Source organism: Pezoporus wallicus, unplaced genomic scaffold (assembly GCF_028554395.1).
Source record: "Pezoporus wallicus isolate ANWC-B61680 ecotype Strahan unplaced genomic scaffold, APGP_CSIRO_Pwel_v1 scaffold_6362, whole genome shotgun sequence".
NCBI lineage: Eukaryota > Metazoa > Chordata > Aves > Psittaciformes > Psittacidae > Pezoporus > Pezoporus wallicus.
Window position 1 is genome coordinate 1,305,246 of NW_026637663.1, and position 19,456 is coordinate 1,324,701.

At 41.8% G+C, this 19,456-nt stretch overlaps 1 protein-coding gene across 8 annotated transcripts in view; it reads right to left on the bottom strand.

The window, feature by feature from the left end:
• The window catches only part of GRM1 (glutamate metabotropic receptor 1), a 183,066-nt gene that overhangs the window by 14,395 nt on the left and 149,215 nt on the right, over window positions 1–19,456 (bottom strand). For all 8 annotated transcript variants that reach the window (XM_057406852.1, XM_057406851.1, XM_057406853.1 and 5 more), the window contains exon 8: window positions 15,589–16,519. In XM_057406852.1, the coding sequence (XP_057262835.1) occupies window positions 15,589–16,519 (931 nt within the window). The remainder of the gene's footprint in view (window positions 1–15,588; window positions 16,520–19,456) is intronic.

Sequence of the window (19,456 nt, forward strand, 5' to 3'; positions counted from 1 at the left end):
CACACTGACCGCCCTCTGCACTCCCAACGAACAGCTCAGCAACACCGCAAAATTTCTTGCCTGGTTTTCACCTCTTCAACCCTCTGGCGGTCTGAAAGGTGACTGGGGAGGTAAGCACACTTTGTATGTAGAACCAGGTCAACTGGTTTTGATGCACCATTCTGAAGTGCTCAACTCAAATCAACCCAAGTCCTCTTACTCCTTTAGATCCAGCACCTTCCTAGGCAGAAGCATGTTCATCTTCTGATGCTTGTGTCCTTGAAAGGTCAGGTTTTATGTATGGTTGTCATGGCTGGGTCAAAAGATATTTACATAAAAAGAAGCAAAGCCCTGTCCTCTTCCTGTAGGAAGAGGAGCTGAATTTTCAATACCTTTTGTGTGAGCCAGGACCTATGTGACAAAAGATTTCTGCGATATATATTTCACTAAGCCAGTAGCTGAATTTGGGAAGATGCACAGGTTTTTGGCAAAAAATTATTTTTAAAACACAGGTCCTGAATTCCAGACTAAGTGATAGTTGGAAATAATTGCTCTGAGTTTAACTTAATTATGCTAATCAATGGTGCAGTGGCCATATTTGGAGACAAATCGTTGAGAGCTGTGGAGCAAAGAGTACTGGAAGTAGGAGTATATAGGGTCATTCATGCTTGCCAGGCGGACTGAGACATACAGGTAATTATCATCAGTGGAGGACTGAGGAGCAGGAGGGATTTCACAGCACATGCTCTGTGTTGAGTTGTGAGCATCTGCTGAAGGGTCATGGTCACCAAGGAGAACATAGTCCCAGAGAGACCCAGCTTAGAGCTGCATGGTTGGGACAGTGCAGCTAAGGCCACATTTCAGGTCACCACAGGCTATCAGGAGCCAGTTGTGCACCCAGAGGAGCACTCCCACCTCCCCAGCTGCCCACTCCTGCTGCTCCCCCTGCCCCTCCGTGCCAGCACAAACCTTGGTCTAATTGATCAGTCAGCTGACAGGGAATGTCAGGGGTGGCTAATCTGGGCCATAGCCAGACTAGAGAAAGAAAGGGAATAAAAAAATACTATCAGTTCCCTGCGGCAGTTCGCAGGATGGATGTCTAGGCTCTTGTCTCTGCCTAAGTGAACTGACAGCATGGGGTAAAGGAAGGCTTTGTGTGTCAATTCTTGCTTAGGGTAGCTTAGAGCTTTTGTGAATTTACAGGCTATGATAGGCCAAAGTAGCCACAGGTAAATCTCTTGGCTGCCTAAGATGGTGGCAGGAGAGATTTTTTGAGATAACGTATATAACCCTAAGGATGAAGAAATGCATATAGCTTTACGTTTCAGAGGATATGAGACAGTAAAGGAGGAAGGATGACTCACTGACTGCGGACAACAAAGATGCTCAGGGCCATACTTTGTACCCCGTGGGAGTCTGTATCAGAGAATCATATAATGGTTTGCTTTGGAAGGAGCCTTAAAATTCCACCTAGTTCCAACCCCCTGTATGGGCAGGGACACCTTCCACTAGACCAGGTTGCTCAAAGGCCCATCCAACCTGGCCTTTAACACTGCCAGGAATGGGGCAGCCACAGCTTCTCTGGGCAACCTGTGCCAGGGTGTCACCACCCTCAAAATGAAGAATTTTTCCCTAATGTCTAGTCTAAATCTCTCCTCTGGTTTAAAGCCATTCCCCCTTGTCCTGTCACCACATGCCCTTGAACTGCCCAGACAAGCAAGCTCCCACTGCCCAAACATGTCAGCTCCCACTACAGTCCCATGAGCCCACACTGTGCACATCTGAGCCTCTTGTGGGCTGCCCCTGGGTGCTCATGGCACCGTGGGTTAATGCCAGCTGGTCCAGCCCTTGCAGCCCACGGCTCAGCTCAGCAGCATTAACACCACCCGTGTGCCTAATCTGCTCGCTGCACACTTTCTGCTGTTGTCTGTGCTGCTGTGGCTATGCTTTCAAGCGTAGCCCTTTGTCAGTCCATCTGTCTGCTCAAAGTAGACAATCCCTCCATGACTGCTCACACAGACTCTGGGATTTGCCTTTCCTTCTTTGGTTGGTTCCTTCTTGGGTATTTTGCTGCTGGCTGTCTGGTTAGTTGGTTGTTTTGGGGGGCTTTAGGATGCAAAAATATGAATACTATGGAGTAAGTACCAACTTCCAGACAAGCCTTGATCTGGGAATGAAAGGCTTGCAAGCCAGCCAAAAAAAGGCTGAACTGAACTATCAGAAATGACCTGGCTTGTCTCAGGAAAACAAATGACCAGAAGAGAACATAATAGAACATTTTCCATGGAAGCAGAGAGAAAGACTAACAAGAGCTTTAAGTAAGAAAGCTACAGAAGCAGACATTCCTGGCCTTAACACACTAAGGAAAGATGAATAGTGCTGGGTAAAAAGAAGGAGGATATACTAGGTAGAAGGTGGCTTGCAGATGGGGATTTAAACTGAGCCTGTGATTCTCTGGGACTGATCAGACTGAAACTGCGGATGCCAGCAACCATCTATGAGTGAGAACCTGATAGAATCATATCGGGGGCACTTTTTTTGTTAAAGATCAGCTTTGGCATCTCCAGCTGTGTCACTGATGAGCTAATCTAATGATTTGCTGCTGAAACAGACAACTTTCACCCCTGTTCCTCAAACCAGGGGCAGCAGGGACACCTTCTCTGGTGCTGACATTAGTCTTTATGTGACCTTGAGATCTGGCTCAAGGACAATCAAGCAGACAACAATTCACTTTTTTCTCTCTTGTAAGGTTAATTTTATAGGGTGGAAGAACACATCCTGCACTCCACAAAAGAAGAACCAGAGAGCAGAGAAGGGAAAACAGCTTAAGTGAGATAACTGAAGCAGTGAGCTAGAAATGGTAAACTGTTTATAATGTAGTAATAAGAAACCTGGAGCTTTTCAAGTGGGCTTTAAAGTGACAAATTGTGTGATTACTTCTAGCCTGCACATTTTGCTGTTTACAGTGATAATGCCTTCTAACTTTTGCTTGTCAGGTGTAGGAGGCTGAATGCCAGAGCTCATATATGCTCTGAAGAATTAGCTGACTTGTTATTTCGAAATTAAATAGTCTTTAACAACTTTAATGCGGAGGCAGATGTTCTATTGATACAATATACTTTCGTTTTCAACCCACACTTAAAGTGATTTCTTAGAGTCCTTTGGCATAGCAGAGAACATAATTTCTGTGGTTGGCCATGATTATTTAGCGACAATGTGACAGATGACAGCTTCTGTGTGGACATAAAATCTGTTGTAGTCTGTTTTGCAGACTTCCAGATATGGATCTGGAAACCCCAAACAAACATCTGGCAATGCTGATCGGCAAATCTATTCAGGGTCATTGGAGCAGAGAGCTAAGAACTGGGAGACCAGAGAAGAATGTGGTCAGATCTCTGCCCTGCGTATGAATGGTTTTCAGTATGCCTGGGGCAGATGGAAAACAGGAAAACAGGAGAAAAAAGCATTAAACCATACTAGCCAAAAAAAAAAAAAAAAAAAAAAAAAAGATTAAGTCAAACAGGAAACGATGGAGATTTTGAAATTTCTTTCTCTTCTCTTAACAAACTCTTAAATCACTACAGAGAAAAATAAAGAAAAGAAAGTTGCTCCACTACAATACTGGACTGAAACTAACACTGTTTTATCACGGCAAAACCCTGCTCAGACAATTTAATTTCTAACAGGATGGAAAACCATACCTGCCTACAGCCCCTTAACGGAGATGGCCCATTATCTCTCTGTGCGGGTGTGATTTGCCTATGAAATAGGCTGCATTGTTCTTGCAGCATCTGCAGTTTGTCTTGCAGTGTTTTGTTTTGTGGGACTTTTCTGAGCAAAGGGGAGTGCTCATCACTGGCAGGGATAAACTCAGTGAATAAGCCAGAATGGGCGATGCCTTTCACGTCAGTGCAAAAGGTGACACCCAAGAGTGCTGTCCTCTTCTTGGGCTCTTATGTGACTGTGTGTCCCTAAGCATGAAAAAGGATTAAATAAATTAGCAGTAGTTCTGCATTTCACATTAGTAACTGCACTGAATTGCTGAGATGAATCAAGAGTATTTTTCAGACTGCATCTTAATTTAAGGAAAAAAACAAACCTCTGTATTAACTGTATATAGATGTGTATAGTGCTTGTGCTCTTTTCTAGCTTTATCGTTATGTAGAAAATACCAGAGTACCACCTGATATCCGTCAGTGCCCAAATTTTTGTTCACCTCCAAATTAGCTCAAAGATGTATGAAATCACAACATGGCTCAGAGATCCCTGCAGAGTAAACACTTGCAAAATATCCTGTGTGTTTGTTCTATCAAGTATTTGTACATGAATTACTGTGTGTTTGTGAAATGCCACAGCTCTTTTTGCTTCTGCTGAGAGGATGTGAATAACTGAGGCGCAGGGCTGAAACACCACACCTTTGAGGACAGGAAGATGATAAAATGAATTCTTGACTTAAAGAAAGCTTTAAGTAATCTCTAGGAGAATTGTATTTCAGTTATTTGTTCTATTCCCATTTGAAAATGCTGAATTAAATAAATAACTGCATTTAAAAATTATATTTTTGACACCCCCCCCCAACCATGGATTAGTGGTATTTTTTTAAGTATATGCTTATGAGAATTGGAGTCTGACTTATATGTGTAATCAGGGAAATATACAGGTTTTTAGATGCTTATGTGGATGCAATCTTCAACACCTACTCATTTACCTGACACTCTTAAAAGGAGAAGATTTCTTCCTTATTTTTATCACAGAGAGAATTCTAACAAAAACAATGTGAAATTTGGCACTAAGAAGATAAACATCTCTTGCTTATACCTACATGTGAATGCAACTGTTTGTATCATTCACTGTTGAGTTGGTGTATTTTTCTTTCATTCTAACTGAATTATTATAACTATGTTTCAGAATAAAAATGACATAAATAATATATACAAATACAAAAATACAAGGAAATGTAATAAGTGATCCAGTCAAGCAAGAAATTAAATTACAAGTGGTGTCCTTATTCCTGTGTTTTATGCCAAGGAAGATACAAGCCTTCCCCAGGATTTCTGTAGGTCTGCCTTTTTTTCCCTGCAGTCAGGAAGCACAGATTGTGGTACAAAACTGTAAAGCTCCCCTCTGATGGGATTGTGTATCTATGTGTCATTGTGTTTAAGTATTGAGACTCATTATACAAGGCTGCCTGGTGCTACAGCAGTGCTCCAAAGTAAAACAACATTTTGTGATTCAGCATCTTGAGAAGAGCAAAACAAGAGAAGAAGCTGTAAAACACAGTTCTTCAGGAGTCGTTCGGTAAGAACCAGGCTGCACTCAAGAGACCATTCCTTGGGTTTATGTCTTGTCAAAATCCCCATGGAAAACAGGGCTGTGAATATCCATGAAAGGAGAGTGGCAAAATTGAGGACTTCTGAGAAAGGGAGGAAATTATATTAATGTTACACAACAGCCCTTTCATCTAAAGGGACCACCCAAGTAAATCATGGCTCAGACTGGTGACAAAGAAGCAGGAGTCTGGATGGGTGCCTAGGGTTAAAGTACTATGCCCTGTAATCTGTATCAGTATAACCTGGGTTTTGTCTGGGGGTGCAGGGGGGTTATTCCCATTGTTCTTACTGGGGGGCCACTGCAGAACCTCATTGTTGTTCTAATTTCTTTCTCTTAAATATAGTCTTAAGCAGCCTCTGTTTGGTCACAGAAGGAAACCCAGATGGATAAGCCTAAACTGCCAGACCTCTTGGCTTGTACTTGATGACAACCGTCCCAGTCATATCTGTCCCCACTCGTTCTCCTTAGCTTGTTTTAGGAATGACATGGGATTGGTTATGCACGTGCTGGGACTCCCTTAAACTGGGATAATTTGCAAGGAAAAATTACAGGGCCTTATGCAATCTTGCCCCTTATTTCTCATTTTAGAAGGTAAATGAAGGTAAATTTTCTACCTCCAGACTGGTTGTCTTGCATATATATACCAAGATACGCAATTTGGTGTACACATTTGCCACGCATGGTTTTTAAATAAATATGATTTTTAGTATTCATTTAAACAACTAGAAAGAATGTGAGAGTGGAAGTGACATAGAGTTATTTATCACTTATTCTGTGCTTTTTTTTTGGTGCATGGGACAGAACTACATCGTATCTATTACAGCAAATGCAAATTTAAGGCTACAGAGGACAACATTAGATGGAATTATGTAGTTCAAATTTAACAGACAACCCAGAAGAGATTGCTATAGTATTATTAAGTTTCACACTCCCTTATTTTGTATTTCTTTCCAATTCTTCAACATCAGTGTAAGCGTCCTTTTGGAAAAATGTAGCTGTCTTCTGGGACTTTTAAATATTCACTTAAATCAATATACTGACAAGGACTGAACAGCTTGACTGAGTGCTGAATTTTCTTATTTGAAATTCACATCACATACATGAAAGAACTGGGTAAGAGCTATCACCTGTCACAGGGCTATGTGTTCACAAAATCATTAATGGCTTAAGCCCATTAAACAGCCCAGCAGAGCCAGCAAATATACCAACTGCTGTGAGAGATGTTTGGCATTAAAACCTTCAACTGTCCTTGTGAGCATACAAGATGCTTTCCCAAAAATGCACTGCAACCTCAGAAAAGGGTGAAGTTCTACACTGTACAACAAAGCTAGGCAAACATCAGGGAGGGCTGCAATGGGGAGATGAGTCGGGCCAGAGCAGGGTGTGACCCACCTTCCCTGTGACAGCAGTGACACCAGGGAGCCACACCAACGCTGCCACATCTTCATCTGCACTGTGAAGGTAGCAGACTCCGTGATATGCCATGGGTGGGCCGCAAGGGCAATCCAAGTGCTCTGTGATTGTGGAGCCCTTTGCCCTGCTGGGGAGCTGGCAGCTGCAAAGCCATGCACCAGCACTGCGCCTTGCACCCTGTAGTGTCGCTGCTCTACAGAGTCAGCACCAAAACCAGAGCCTGGACATCAACATTTCATTGCTAGGTTAATAGAGAGATCACATATCCAATGACAAATTATTTAAATAAACAACCTGTCCTTTGTAATTTTTCTCTCCATCTTATTTTTCTTTTTAATCATTACATTATTTCTCAATCGCAGGAGCTTAAAACATTTCTGTTCTTTCAAAACTCTCTTCCATAATATGCCTTTGCAATCTGGGGAAAATCTCAGTAGGATGGCTGAGCAGGCCCAGCAGATTTAAGGGCCTTCTTGAAAGTGTCTTGGAATTTGGTATTTCACAAGGTCTGTAACGGTAAAAATAAAGGGCTGTCTTATTGTGTATGCAATACTACCACGAGACATGAGAAGCTCACTTACTGCATCAGTCTTCTAATTTGCAAAACAAGCTAGTCTACCATTTCTTTTTAGATTCAGCAATTTTCTCTATACTGTTTTGGCAATGCTGTAAGAAGATAAAACTACACTAGACAGTAATCTATACAAGCATTTAAAGATAATTCTTATATGCTGCAGGCTAGGTGACACAATTTAGGATGAAAAAAGATAGTTAAATATATTGTAGACTTCTCAGATAAAGCTTGTGTCCTGAAATTCAGGATTTTAGCAATATATTCACTTTTATAAAACAAGGTACAATGATGACCAGCTATTATTAATCCTCCTTGCACTTTCCATTAAATCTTCTTGTTTCAGATCTCTTGATGCATTTTGGCCAGACAGAGTGAAATGTTTCTTATGCAGCTGTGCCAGGTTGGGATTGTTTTTGTTCGATTTCACATACTTTAATGTGCAGAGCTCAGGGCAAAAACCACTGTTTTACTTATATTAAAATTGTTTTCTGTCTTCTTTTCTCATTTCTCTCTGCTCTTCCCTTGTCTGCATATTCCTCTGCTTAAAGATAGCCTATTGACTACATGGAGTAATAACTTGAGAGCAAAAAGGCAGAATACTCTTAGCATCTCTTCCTATGACAAGGCACTCAGGTCAGATCTAGTGAGAAGCTGTAAAAGGTCTGTTTATATGACTGCAGCTGAACATGCTGAACATTTACTCTCCGTTTCTGGAAGCTCCAGATCTTGCCATGCTGCACTGTGCATTTGCCTCCTCCCACCACCACAAGAAAACAGTGAAACAAAATGTCCTGCCTTCTGGACCTACTTATGCTAAGATTCCCCTCACTGCATGTCTGTGGGAGGCTTTGAAAATGAAGGAGCTGAGGAGCCCAAAAGCCTTTGTGGACTGCAAGTAGCCAAGTTTAATGAGTCCCAGAAAAAACCAGCATGTCAGCACAGCTTGCTCAAGATGAAATGGCAACTCAGCAAGTCAGTTTAAAGAGAAAGAGTAATTTAATAATACCTGGAGATAATTTTACAACCGACAAGACAAAAAAGCAGATGGTTCCCTAAGCTCTGGTAAGCAAAAGACACGTGTTTCTACAGGTTAAAAAACTACTATGTAGGGACCTAGTACAGAGGGTGAGAGAATGAAGAACAGAAACAGGGTGCTGTAGAGGAAGCAGGGAAAAGGTACTAGGGGATGTTGCACAAGTTCATGGGACCTGATGAAATCCATCTACACGTCCTGAAGGAACTGGAGAATGAAGTTGCTAAGCCACTGTCCATCATATTTGAAAAATCATGACAGTCAGGTGAAGTTCCCGATGACTGGAAAAAGGGAAATATAACCCCCATTTTCAAGAAGGGGAAAAGGGAGGACCCAGGGAATTACAGACCAGTCAGTCTCACCTCTGTGCCTGGCAAAATCCTGGAGCAGATTCTCCTTGAAGGCATGCTAAGGCACATGAAAAACAACAAGGTGCTTGGTGACAGCCAGCATGGCTTCACTAAGGGGAAATCCTGCCTGACCAATTTGGTGGCCTTCTATGATGGGGCTACGGAACTGATGGACAGGGGTAGAGCAGTTGACAGTTGTGCAAAGCATTCGACACTGTCCCACACGACATCCTTGTCTCTAAATTGGAGAGACATCAATTTGATGGATGGACCACTCGGTGGATAAAGAACTGGCTGGATGGCCGCACACAAAGAGTTGCAGTCAATGGCTCAATGTCCAGCTGGAGACCAGTAACAAGAGGCGTCCCTCAGGGATCGGTGTTGGGACCGATCTTGTTTAACATCTTCGTCACTGACATGGACAGTGGGATTGAGTGCGCCCTCAGCAAGTTTGCCAATGACACCAAGCTGTGTGGTTCGGTTGATACGCTGGAGGGAAGGGATGCCATCCAGAGGGACCTTGACACGCTTGTGAGGTGGGCTGATGCCAACCTCATGAAGTTGAACCATGCCAAGTGCAAGGTCCTACACCTGGGTCGGAGCAATCCCAGGCACAGCTACAGGTTGGGCAGAGAAGAGATTCAGAGCAGCCCTGAGGAGAAGGACTTGGGGGTGTTGGTTGATGAGAAAATGAACATGAGCCGGCTGCAGTGTGCACTCACAGCCCAGAAAGCCAACTGTATCCTGGGCTGCATCAAAAGGAGCGTGACCAGCAGGTAGAAGGAGGTGATCCTGCCCCTCTACTCTGCTCTTGTGAGACCTCACCTGGAGTATTGTGTGCAGTTCTGGTGTCCTCAACATAAAAAGGACATGGAACTGTTGGAACAAGTCCAGAGGAGGGCCACAAGGATGATCAGGGGACTGGAGCACCTCCCGTATGAAGACAGGCTGAGAAAGGTGGGGCTGTTCAGCCTGGAGAAGAGAAGGCTGCATGGAGACCTCATAGCAGCCTTCCAGTATCTGAAGGGGGCCTATAGGGATGCTGGGGAGGAACTCTTCATTAGGGACTGTAGTGATAGGACAAGGAGTAATGGGTTCAAACTTTAACAGAGGAACTTCAAGTTATATATAAGGAAGAATTTCTTTCCTGTTAGGGTGGTGAGGCACTAGAATGGATTGGTCAGGGAAGTTGTGAATGCTCCATCCCTGGCGGTGTTCAAGTCCGGGTTGAACAGAGCCTTGGGTGGTTTAGTGGAAGGTGTCCCTGCCCATGGCAGGGGGTTTGGAACTAGATGATCTTAAGGTCCTTTCCAACCCTAACTATTCTATGATTCTATGGTTCTATGTTGGGTTGCCTGATGCTTTTTATTAAAGACATTTTGAGAGATTCTTGGCCCAGGTGACAGCAGGGTCAATACTTAGAGTGGGTGCCTGTGAGAGCAGGCTAGAGGCATGAACTGCCAAAACATGATATAAGTGTAAATAAAAAGCACATATTTAGAAATATTTAAAAACAGTCATTCATCCTGAGGGCAGGCAGCTGGAGGAAAAATAACTGAATACAAATATATTAAAATTACAAGGGGGGAAGCAGGTGTTTTACGCATTAATGCGGAGTCCTGGCCAGTTAGTGATTCTTGCTATTTGGCCTTCTTATCAACCTAAGTTTTGCTACACAACTCATGCTGACAAGTAAATCCTTACTTATTCTGACTCAAAATGCACTAAAATGGTGTCCAGACATGGGGTCTGAACCCTAAATTTAAAATCATTTATATGTGAAGACTAAAGCAGCATCTAACTATCACTACCAAACCTGGAGCTAATTACCAAAAAATGCACAGTGAACTTTTGCCCTCTGGTCCCCCCTCAGCACTGACCCTTCTCATGCCAATGCAGCCCACAAGAAGCATAGGAAAAGAGTTGAGCCTTGATGTGTGGCTTGAACTCTATTTGAGGTGTGCCTGGAGTATAAAAAGCAACACAGCAGACTGCAGGCTATAGACCTGGCTTCAGCCTCCTGCACATTGAGTGCAGTCCATTTGAAGCAGTGGCTGGAGGTGTTTCCTGAAACCTCCTCAAGATCAGCATCTTCAATGTCATTGGTTAGTTTTACTGCACTGTTATAGCGTGCAACCATTTCTCCCCTTCTCCTTTATTTCGTATAACCCTGATCAAGTGATAACCACCAGTGGTGGTTTTAATGGATGAATCTAGTTGTGATGCTGCATCTAACTCAAAGTGAATTTGGGGAGACAAAAACCAATAGCCAAGGGCTTATTTGAGCATCTACCCACCTAACCACAGTACTGGTCAAGGTCTGACTCAAGTCAAGTTAAGAAACTAACATCTGCAGTCAGTACGAAAATATGATTATGAGTCAATTATTTTATTTCATAAATACCAGAGAACCAGGGCCTGCTGAGCTCTCCTTCACAGCAGCAGGCTGCATACCAGGATCTCTCCTTTAGCAGGAGCACTTCTCAAGGTTACTTCTTGAGGTTGAGAGAGTCCTTATAGCATCAGGTACTTGGTAAGTCAACCGGGAATAAGTGCACTGAAACTCTGAAATCTTAGCTAAGTGATATACAGCTTTGATTGTATACACGTACTATCCTTTACACATACACGTACTATCCTTTACACATAAGCTAAGTCTGGATACAGCTGCACTTAAACTCCCCTCTGAGAAGGAGCTGACAATGCAGTTTCTGAATTTCATGACTCAATGGGAGGGTCTCCCTGACAGTTTTGTCTTATCCTGTCCTCTGCAGTAACTAATCAAGTGTACCTTGCCACTGAGTCTTGTTAAACCACTGTCACATTTACTATCATATTTTCTAAATTGCTGTTTTATATCAATAAGCATATTGGTATTTCTGTCTTACGAGTGAAGTGCGTCACTCTATCAACGACATGTATGTGGTACAGAAAAGTGGTCTGCTTCCTTAGGGAAGTGGTTGTACAGGCTCTGTACAGGCAGACCCTCATAGACCAAAATAATATTTGTGGTCAAGAAAAAGACTAATGATCACAGCAGGATCCATATCCAAAAGTTAAAATCTCACAGCTGGGAAGATAACAAAAAAATATTAAACAGGCTCTCAAAAAACCGCTGCTATTTCATCATTCTTTAACAGCCAGGATCTCATAATGTCATCAAGCAGCAAACTCTAACGATAAATGTCCCCACAAAGCCTTAATAAAGGCAGATATCACTCTCTCCATCTCTCCTGATGGAGCTGTTCCATTTTTTATACGTATTTAAATATTAATTTGACAAGAGGGAGAGACTGACAGTAGCTCAGTACTGCAGATAGTCGCAAGGGATCTCTCAGACTCAGATTCAAGCTCTCTCATGGAATAATACAAAGTATTTCTCTAGGGTTTGCATCAGAATTTTTTAATCTGTTCGAGGACACATTGCTGGTCAACAAAAAGAGAGAAAGGATAAGACCTGCTCTGGAACAGTGAGTAGTTCAGTTACAGAACGTTCACCTGGGAAGTGAAGGAGATGCTCTTAACCTGAGTTCCTTACCTAATGGCTGTTGGAGCAAAGTTCCCTCAAACTTTCCCAATGCCTGCATCCCTCCATGGGAAAAAAAGAAAGTCACCCTGGCCCAGAAAGGATCCCTACCATCTGAGCCAAATTCTCTGAAACATTTTGAGAGGTCAGAATTTCTTGATGGAAAACATTCTACTGGAAAGTTCCCAACCATCTCTATTTAAAACAGTGCTGGCTGTAATTTCTCATAGTTTAATTCAACCAAGATACAGTTCAAACCCTCGTGATTGTACATAACATCTTCAGAGTTCAAAAAACCAATAAATTCTTTTTTATTTAAGTGAAGACCAGCATTACTAAACAATTTATTTTCATTGAAACTGTTGAAAATGCAGCTGGGACAGACATTTTTCAAGAGAACTTTCTGTATCAGCACCAGATGTAGCTGAAGATTTTGAATTCACTGATAGATCCCTTATTCATAGTCCTCCCTGGTTAATTTTTTTACTTTATTTCAGGAAGGAGAAAAGAAGAGTAGCTTGGCTTGCTCTAGTCCCCAAGCTACACTAGTTAAACTAACAGCACAACACTGCATGTGAGCGCTTTATCAAGGCTTATATGAGTTTGACTTGCCCTTGTAAATGTAAAGTAGCTTCCATTTTTTAAAACTAACTCAATTTAACTCTATATCTGCACACCAATTTAATTTAGATGTATGCCACTTTTCTGTTTAGGAATTGGAATTCACTGGATTAGCAGAGGGGAGCTTTGACACAGAAAGAAAAAGGAATGAAGATTGAAAAGTAGGAAAAGAAAAGTAAGCTAGTAAGAGAGAGGAGAGATAACAAGAAACTGGCTGGAAAGTTGTTGCAAGACAGCTGGAAATCCTTTGAGTAAAACACTGCTGGCCACTCACAGACAGAAAAATGCTGCCATAAGAAGAGACAATTACAGAATTAAGAAGCAAAGCAACATACCCAGGGATCTGAATTGCTGAAAAACTGGCAAATAAATCCCAGATTTTGATAGGAATTTTTTTTTTTTTTTTTTTAAAAAAGAAGTTAAAAATCAGCTTGGAGGCTATTCCTGTGTGCCTTTAGCATGTTCCAGTAGTTTCAAGTCCTGTTTCAGGAAGGACCTGACTGTACATTTGAGTTATCCAGGTGCTTCAAAGGCTCCAGCAAATTCCACTTTTTCCTTCCTGGTTTTGTCAGAGAATCACAGCTCTTTATCGATGTCAGTACAATGTTTTCACAAGCTTTGCAATAGACTCTGCTAGGAATTAAAATACCCTCCAAAGCCCTGGAATTACTTTGTGCTCTCTTGTGACTTTATTTCCAAAGCTGCATGTTTTCAGACTACACTGCTTTCAGTTCCCCATGCCCATGTACAGAGAGATATGCTGTCCTCTATCAGTAAGCCTAGCATGCCTCTGTATCTGTGCTGGTTTAGGTGAAGAATATAGTAGTAACTGCATAAGAAGTTTAGGTCAGAGGCTGGGATTTTGCTGTGCAAAAGATCTAGAGGCTTGACCTCAGACAAAAAAAAAGCATATTAACTAGGTGGTGAGATTTTAGTTTAGAAGAGCAGTTTAAAACTATGTAGGGCTTTTTGCTTCATACCACTCACACAGGCTCAACAGAGAGATCAAGAAATTCTTACTAAAATTATGCAACAAATGGCTAAAAAGCTCAAGTGTGCCTTGTTGGTTTTTTAAGACAAGAGTGCTGAGAGGGATGCTCAGTTTTTTAACAGGAGGAAATATTTTCTCATGAACTATAAATAAATTGCATTTGGAACATTGGGAGTACCATATTTTCTGGTGAAAGCAGAACACTATGCATAGCAAAGAACTAGTTACTGAGGTTCTTATGATCTAAAATAAAAATAAAATAAAAAATAAATAGCCCCTTTTTTTTGTCAGACACCATCTTAAAGATACCATCAGCATTAGTCAGAGACTACACTGCAGGCACCACACTAGTTTCTTACAGCCATCTAAGAGCCCATTCAACTTCCATAGTCAGAGGAAGGTAGATCAGGCTCCGCCTTTCTGTTTGCATGGAATACAAGGTCTTGAGCTGCATAGATTTTTGGCTGTCTCCCTTCATGGGGGGCTTCCAGGGGTGCCTGCCACTGGCAGCTCCCTCTCTGTCTAGCTCAGGAGCTGGCAGTCTTATCATAACTTCTGCGGCACACTGAGCTGTATATTTGGGTTACTTACATCTCCATTCACTTCTCTTCCACACCCCTGCCTGGCAACAAAATAAAAAACAGTGAAGCAGCATAAAGGTTAAATTGATCACAGCTTGGATTTTCTATGGTATCACCTTCATCCTCATCCCTTCCATCTTCAGGGCACACAAACCCAGTTCTTAAGCAAACTGAATCAAAACTAACTTAGGTGACTCATAGAAAGCTACAGATCCCAAAGAGCTGGAGATTAACTGAATTCTAATTATATCAAGAACCACAGAAATGTGGACTTCACTGTTTTTTTTTTTTTTTTGTTATTTTGATACCTTTTTAACACAATATAATACTAAAATAAAACAAAAATAATCTAAGCTCACATCTAACCCCCCCATGGTGTTTTAAAGATTAAAAAGCAATAAGATAATAAAGAATGCAAATGTTCAGACAGCTGCTTATGGAGAGATGCTGTTTGAAGTAGCAATTCTCTCTCCCTCTGCTGCAGCTGGGCTGCTCTTAATTATTAGCAAGGAAAATAACAGGTTCAGTAAATGTGGGTGCAAGTTCATTTTCACCATCAGTTGACTTCTGCAACTTTCACAACACTGCATTTGAGAATATGGACAAGTTTACACTAATGATGATTTCTGCTGCAATTCTGAATATTAAATAGAGCATAGCGGATAGTATGAAGGGTGCTTTTGGATCACAATCATGAGGACTATCACAAAACACTACTTTAAAAATTGACATTCAATCCCCAGGTTTTGCACACACCCCAGTGGCCTTAGACAAGGACATGTTATTTACAACCACTCAGACAGATTTCTGGTCTGTTTTTCCAAAAGGCTGCAATAGCACCTCAGTTTGAACATAAGGCAGAGCAACTGCACTTAGGGGCATGAGATCCCCATCATATGCACAGAGAGATGGGAGAAGCTGCAAATGGAGCTTGCTACTCTGCCTGACCTGCCCCAGGAGCAGAGGGAGTTGGGTGCAGATCTGCCTTTAGAGCAGAAGAGAAAATAAGAAGCAGCTTGTCAATATCAATCTAAGGCTTAAATCTAAAGGATTATTTTCACCTTTTCTGCTACATGTGAGATGAAAAACTGTTACATACCTTACTATTCAGTAGACTATGGTAAACCAAGAGAGGATGGCAAAGAGAGTGACATATACAGATAGATGTGCACCTAAGTCAATCACTTACTTTGGGTTTCCAGCCCCTGGCTTCTTTCTCCGGAATATGTTGAGGAAAGTGTTGGACTTGCAAGGTGCCTTGCCATCCCCGACATGCATACGCACCACATCTGAGGTGGTGAAGGCACTGCGGACATTCCTCTCAGGCTTGGCTATGATGATGTACATCTTAGGAGTGAACATGCACCCCAGTGCCACTGTCACGCTCAGGCTCACTGCAAAACATGTGGTGATGATCTTGTAGTTGCTCCCAAAATAGATAGGCACAAAGGCCAGCCAGATGATACAAGTGGTATACATGGTGAATGCAATGTACTTTGCCTCATTGAAATTGGCAGGCACATTGCGAGTCTTGAAGGCATAGTACGTGCAACTCATGATGAGGAGTCCATTGTAGCCCACAGGAGCCACGACACCCAGGTTGCTGGTGTTGCAGATAAGGTAAACTTCCTTAATGCTGGGGTAGGAGAGGATGGGCATTGGGGGCTCCAGGATGATCAGCGTGATCACCAGCGTCAGCTGCACACTGATCAGAATGGAGGCAATGACCACTTGGGCCCATGCACTCATGAAACGTGGTTTGCGAGTACAGATCTTCTTTTTGCTGCCTGCCAGGATGCGTGCAATGCGGTTGGTTTTGGTCACAAGTGCAGAATAGCACATGGCAGAGGAGAGACCCACCAGAAGGCGCTGGAGGTAGCAGGATGTTGTGGTGGGTTTAGCTATAAGGGTGAAAGGGCAGACATAACCCAAAAAAATGCCAGCAAGGATAATGTAGCAAAGCTCCCGGCTGGAGGATTTGACAACAGGGGTGTCCCTGTAGAGCACAAAGATAAGGGTGACAAACATGGTGACCAGGATCCCCAGGCAGGAAAAGACCACAGCCACAATTGACTCTATATTGCTCCACTGGAGGTACTTTACGGGGATGGGTTCACAGCCTGCAGTGTACAGAAAAGAAACAGAGTGTTAGAAAGGTAGCTGCTTGAAGAACTAACTTTTTTTTCCTGGCTCCCAATAGTTTATGCCTATGTGCCATGGATTATTGAAATCATTTTACAATGGAATGAACTCCAGCATGGAGAAGTTTGGATAAAATATGTTAAAAAAAACAGCCAACAGTTTTGGGTGTCCCAAATGTTTGCTTATTGTCCTACAAAGGGAAATCAGATTTGGAATATTTTTTTTATAATTTTTCTGGAGAAAGCTGCTGACAAGCCCAGCACATCAAAGGCGGAGCTGGGAATAGAGCCCAGACAAACTCAGCACCGTCCCTTCATTTGAGAGAGAAAGGATTGTTACAAATCAGAATGGGTAGTTTTTTGACCTCCTCAGACTAACTTATTTTAATCTTTATCAAAATTACTGTAACTTGACCCACTACATTTTTGTGAAGGTGATTTTATAAATAATAGAATTAATTAGAGATATGCATGCCTTCAAAAATACTGGAAAGGCTCTCTTTTATGACTAGTGCAGATGTGCGAACATATGTATCCGCTAATATGGTACTTAACTGCTCTCTCTCACACTTAAGTTAAAGAAGTCTCTGGCTACCTTCCTCAATGTGCTGAAGATGTAATATCACCAATAAGCATTACAGAGAAAATAAAATCCTCTGTGTTGATACTATGGTTGTGAAACTGAAAACCTCAGTTCTGGCATTTATTCATTTCTGTTCTTAACTTAATAGTGCCAAAATGCTTTTAACATGTTTCTGTATCCCAAGATAAGTATCCAGATGGCCTTTACTGCTTTTTGTTTCGATCCTATTCCAGTTTCTCTTGGATCCAGCTCACCTATTATGCCTTTCCTCCACCTCTCAAGTCTTTCCCCCTAGTCCCTCACCATCCTCATCCCAGGTCCCCTTTCAGTGCAGTTTCTTCCTAGCCAGTCACCTCTCCACCCATATCTCCATTACTGATACTGCCAGTCCAGCTTTGCATGTCCTGGACCAGTTGCTCATCACTTCTTCCTGTCTGGGTTTTTGGACATGGCTGAGAAGAGCAGGGAAAAAGCAGTTATGTCAGTGAGCTTGTAAGGGAGGCATTCTTTTCCCCTCCATTTTGCTGCAACTTCTTAGCAAGGGACCTGATATTGTGATAAGCAAAAGTCACACTCAGACTCTTCCTCATCAGTATGGGGTGTATCTTCAGTAACCAGCCTCTGTGAACCAAGAGCTTCCAAGGCCACACTTTTGCTCAGTGTATATGAGTCTTCCACAGGGTGACATGAAATTACCATCCGATATCTCAACCAAAAAGTCCTTCCTTCCAAATGATAGAGAAGTAAGCAGAGGCATGGATCAGAGTTGAAAAGTTTTACTGTAACCTCATTTTGAGAAATAGAAGAAAAAAATGTTTTGTGTTTAAATTAAAAAAATAAATAAATAAAACAAATAAGAAAACCAGCCTGAGGCAAAGTCATGACAAGGAAAGATTCTGCTTGAACATGTAAGGTCTGCCAATGCCATAAGAGCTGAAAAATGTCTTTTAATTCCGTACCCTTTGTCTCTAAGAGGACTGGGCTGATTTAGCTACAGGTAACGATGTTACAGTTACCTGAAACATCAAAAAAAAATAAAATAGAAATGATAGTAAGTGTAACTAGAGGTTTTATTTTATAAAGAAAATCAATTCTATTTTGATCAAAGTGGTTTGTACAAGACTCAGATAGGTGAGAACACTTGTTCTTCCAACCACTATTTTTATGGTGAAGTATGAAGGAAAAGCATTTTATTAGAAGGGGGTAAGCTCTGGTCATTGGCCAGAGCAGCCCTGGGTAGAAGTTGGCTTCTTCTTTGATTTAATAAAAGACTAAGAATCAGAAACTTCTGTTCTTTGATTAATACATGCAAAGCTCTTAAACAAGAAACGAGTTTGTGATTGCTGGGAGGGTTAAGTTTAAATGTGGGCTTTAAGCTTAGCAGCATCAAGCCACAGTCATATTATTCCATTTTAAATGATGTTTTCAGAGCCTTAACCCTGATTCAGCATGGTAATTAAGCCTATTGATTGCTTTAAACTTATCCTGTGTAAGGTCTCAGTAATCTGTTTCATGAAATCAGTGTCATTCTTGTGCACCAGCAAGCCCCATGAGCCAGATATGCTACAAACTCTGCAAAAAGCTGCCTACTGCTTATATCAGCAAACAGTTGTTGGTTGTCAGCACCTGTGAAGGTGGGTCATTTCCCAGCTAGGAGAAAGTGGGCTGCGGAACCTTGCTGAAACTGGGGGAGGATATCCAGGAAATGGTGTTCTTACAGGTTTTTAAAAAACAACAGTCAACAAAATCCACAAAAATTCCCTCTCCCAAGCCCCACAACAACTAACTCAAACCTGAAAAAGCAGAGAACTAGCTGCAAAAGCTTCACAGTTAAAAGTTTCCAGTAAAAAGCTGTTTTGCAGCTTTCACCTACCATTTTCCCTGCACTTTAACCATAAATCATTTCCTAGAGCAGAAAGCTAATCATTTTTTAAATTATTTTTTTAAATCGTATTCATAATGCAAGGCCAATAAGACAATCCAGGATGCTTTCTGAGGTCGTTAATACATCCCAGGTAACTGATGACCCCAAACCTTTATGATTAATTTCATCATAACTCCATAAAACTTCCTGTCTTATATTGTTTTATTGCTTATTTAAGATGATTTATGTAAACTGGGTTTACTAGTTTGACATTCATCCTTCTTACATTAGATTCTGATACTATAACAGATAGCTCTTCTTCTTGGCACAAGGCCTTAAGGTACTGGTTTTAGTGACTATTTGTCAGGTCAGGATTTTATCATCTGTGGTGAGCAATCCTTAGTGCCTGCTGACTCCAAGTCACTGAACAAATATTTAGGGGAAGCAATCTAAAAAAAAACCTGTACAT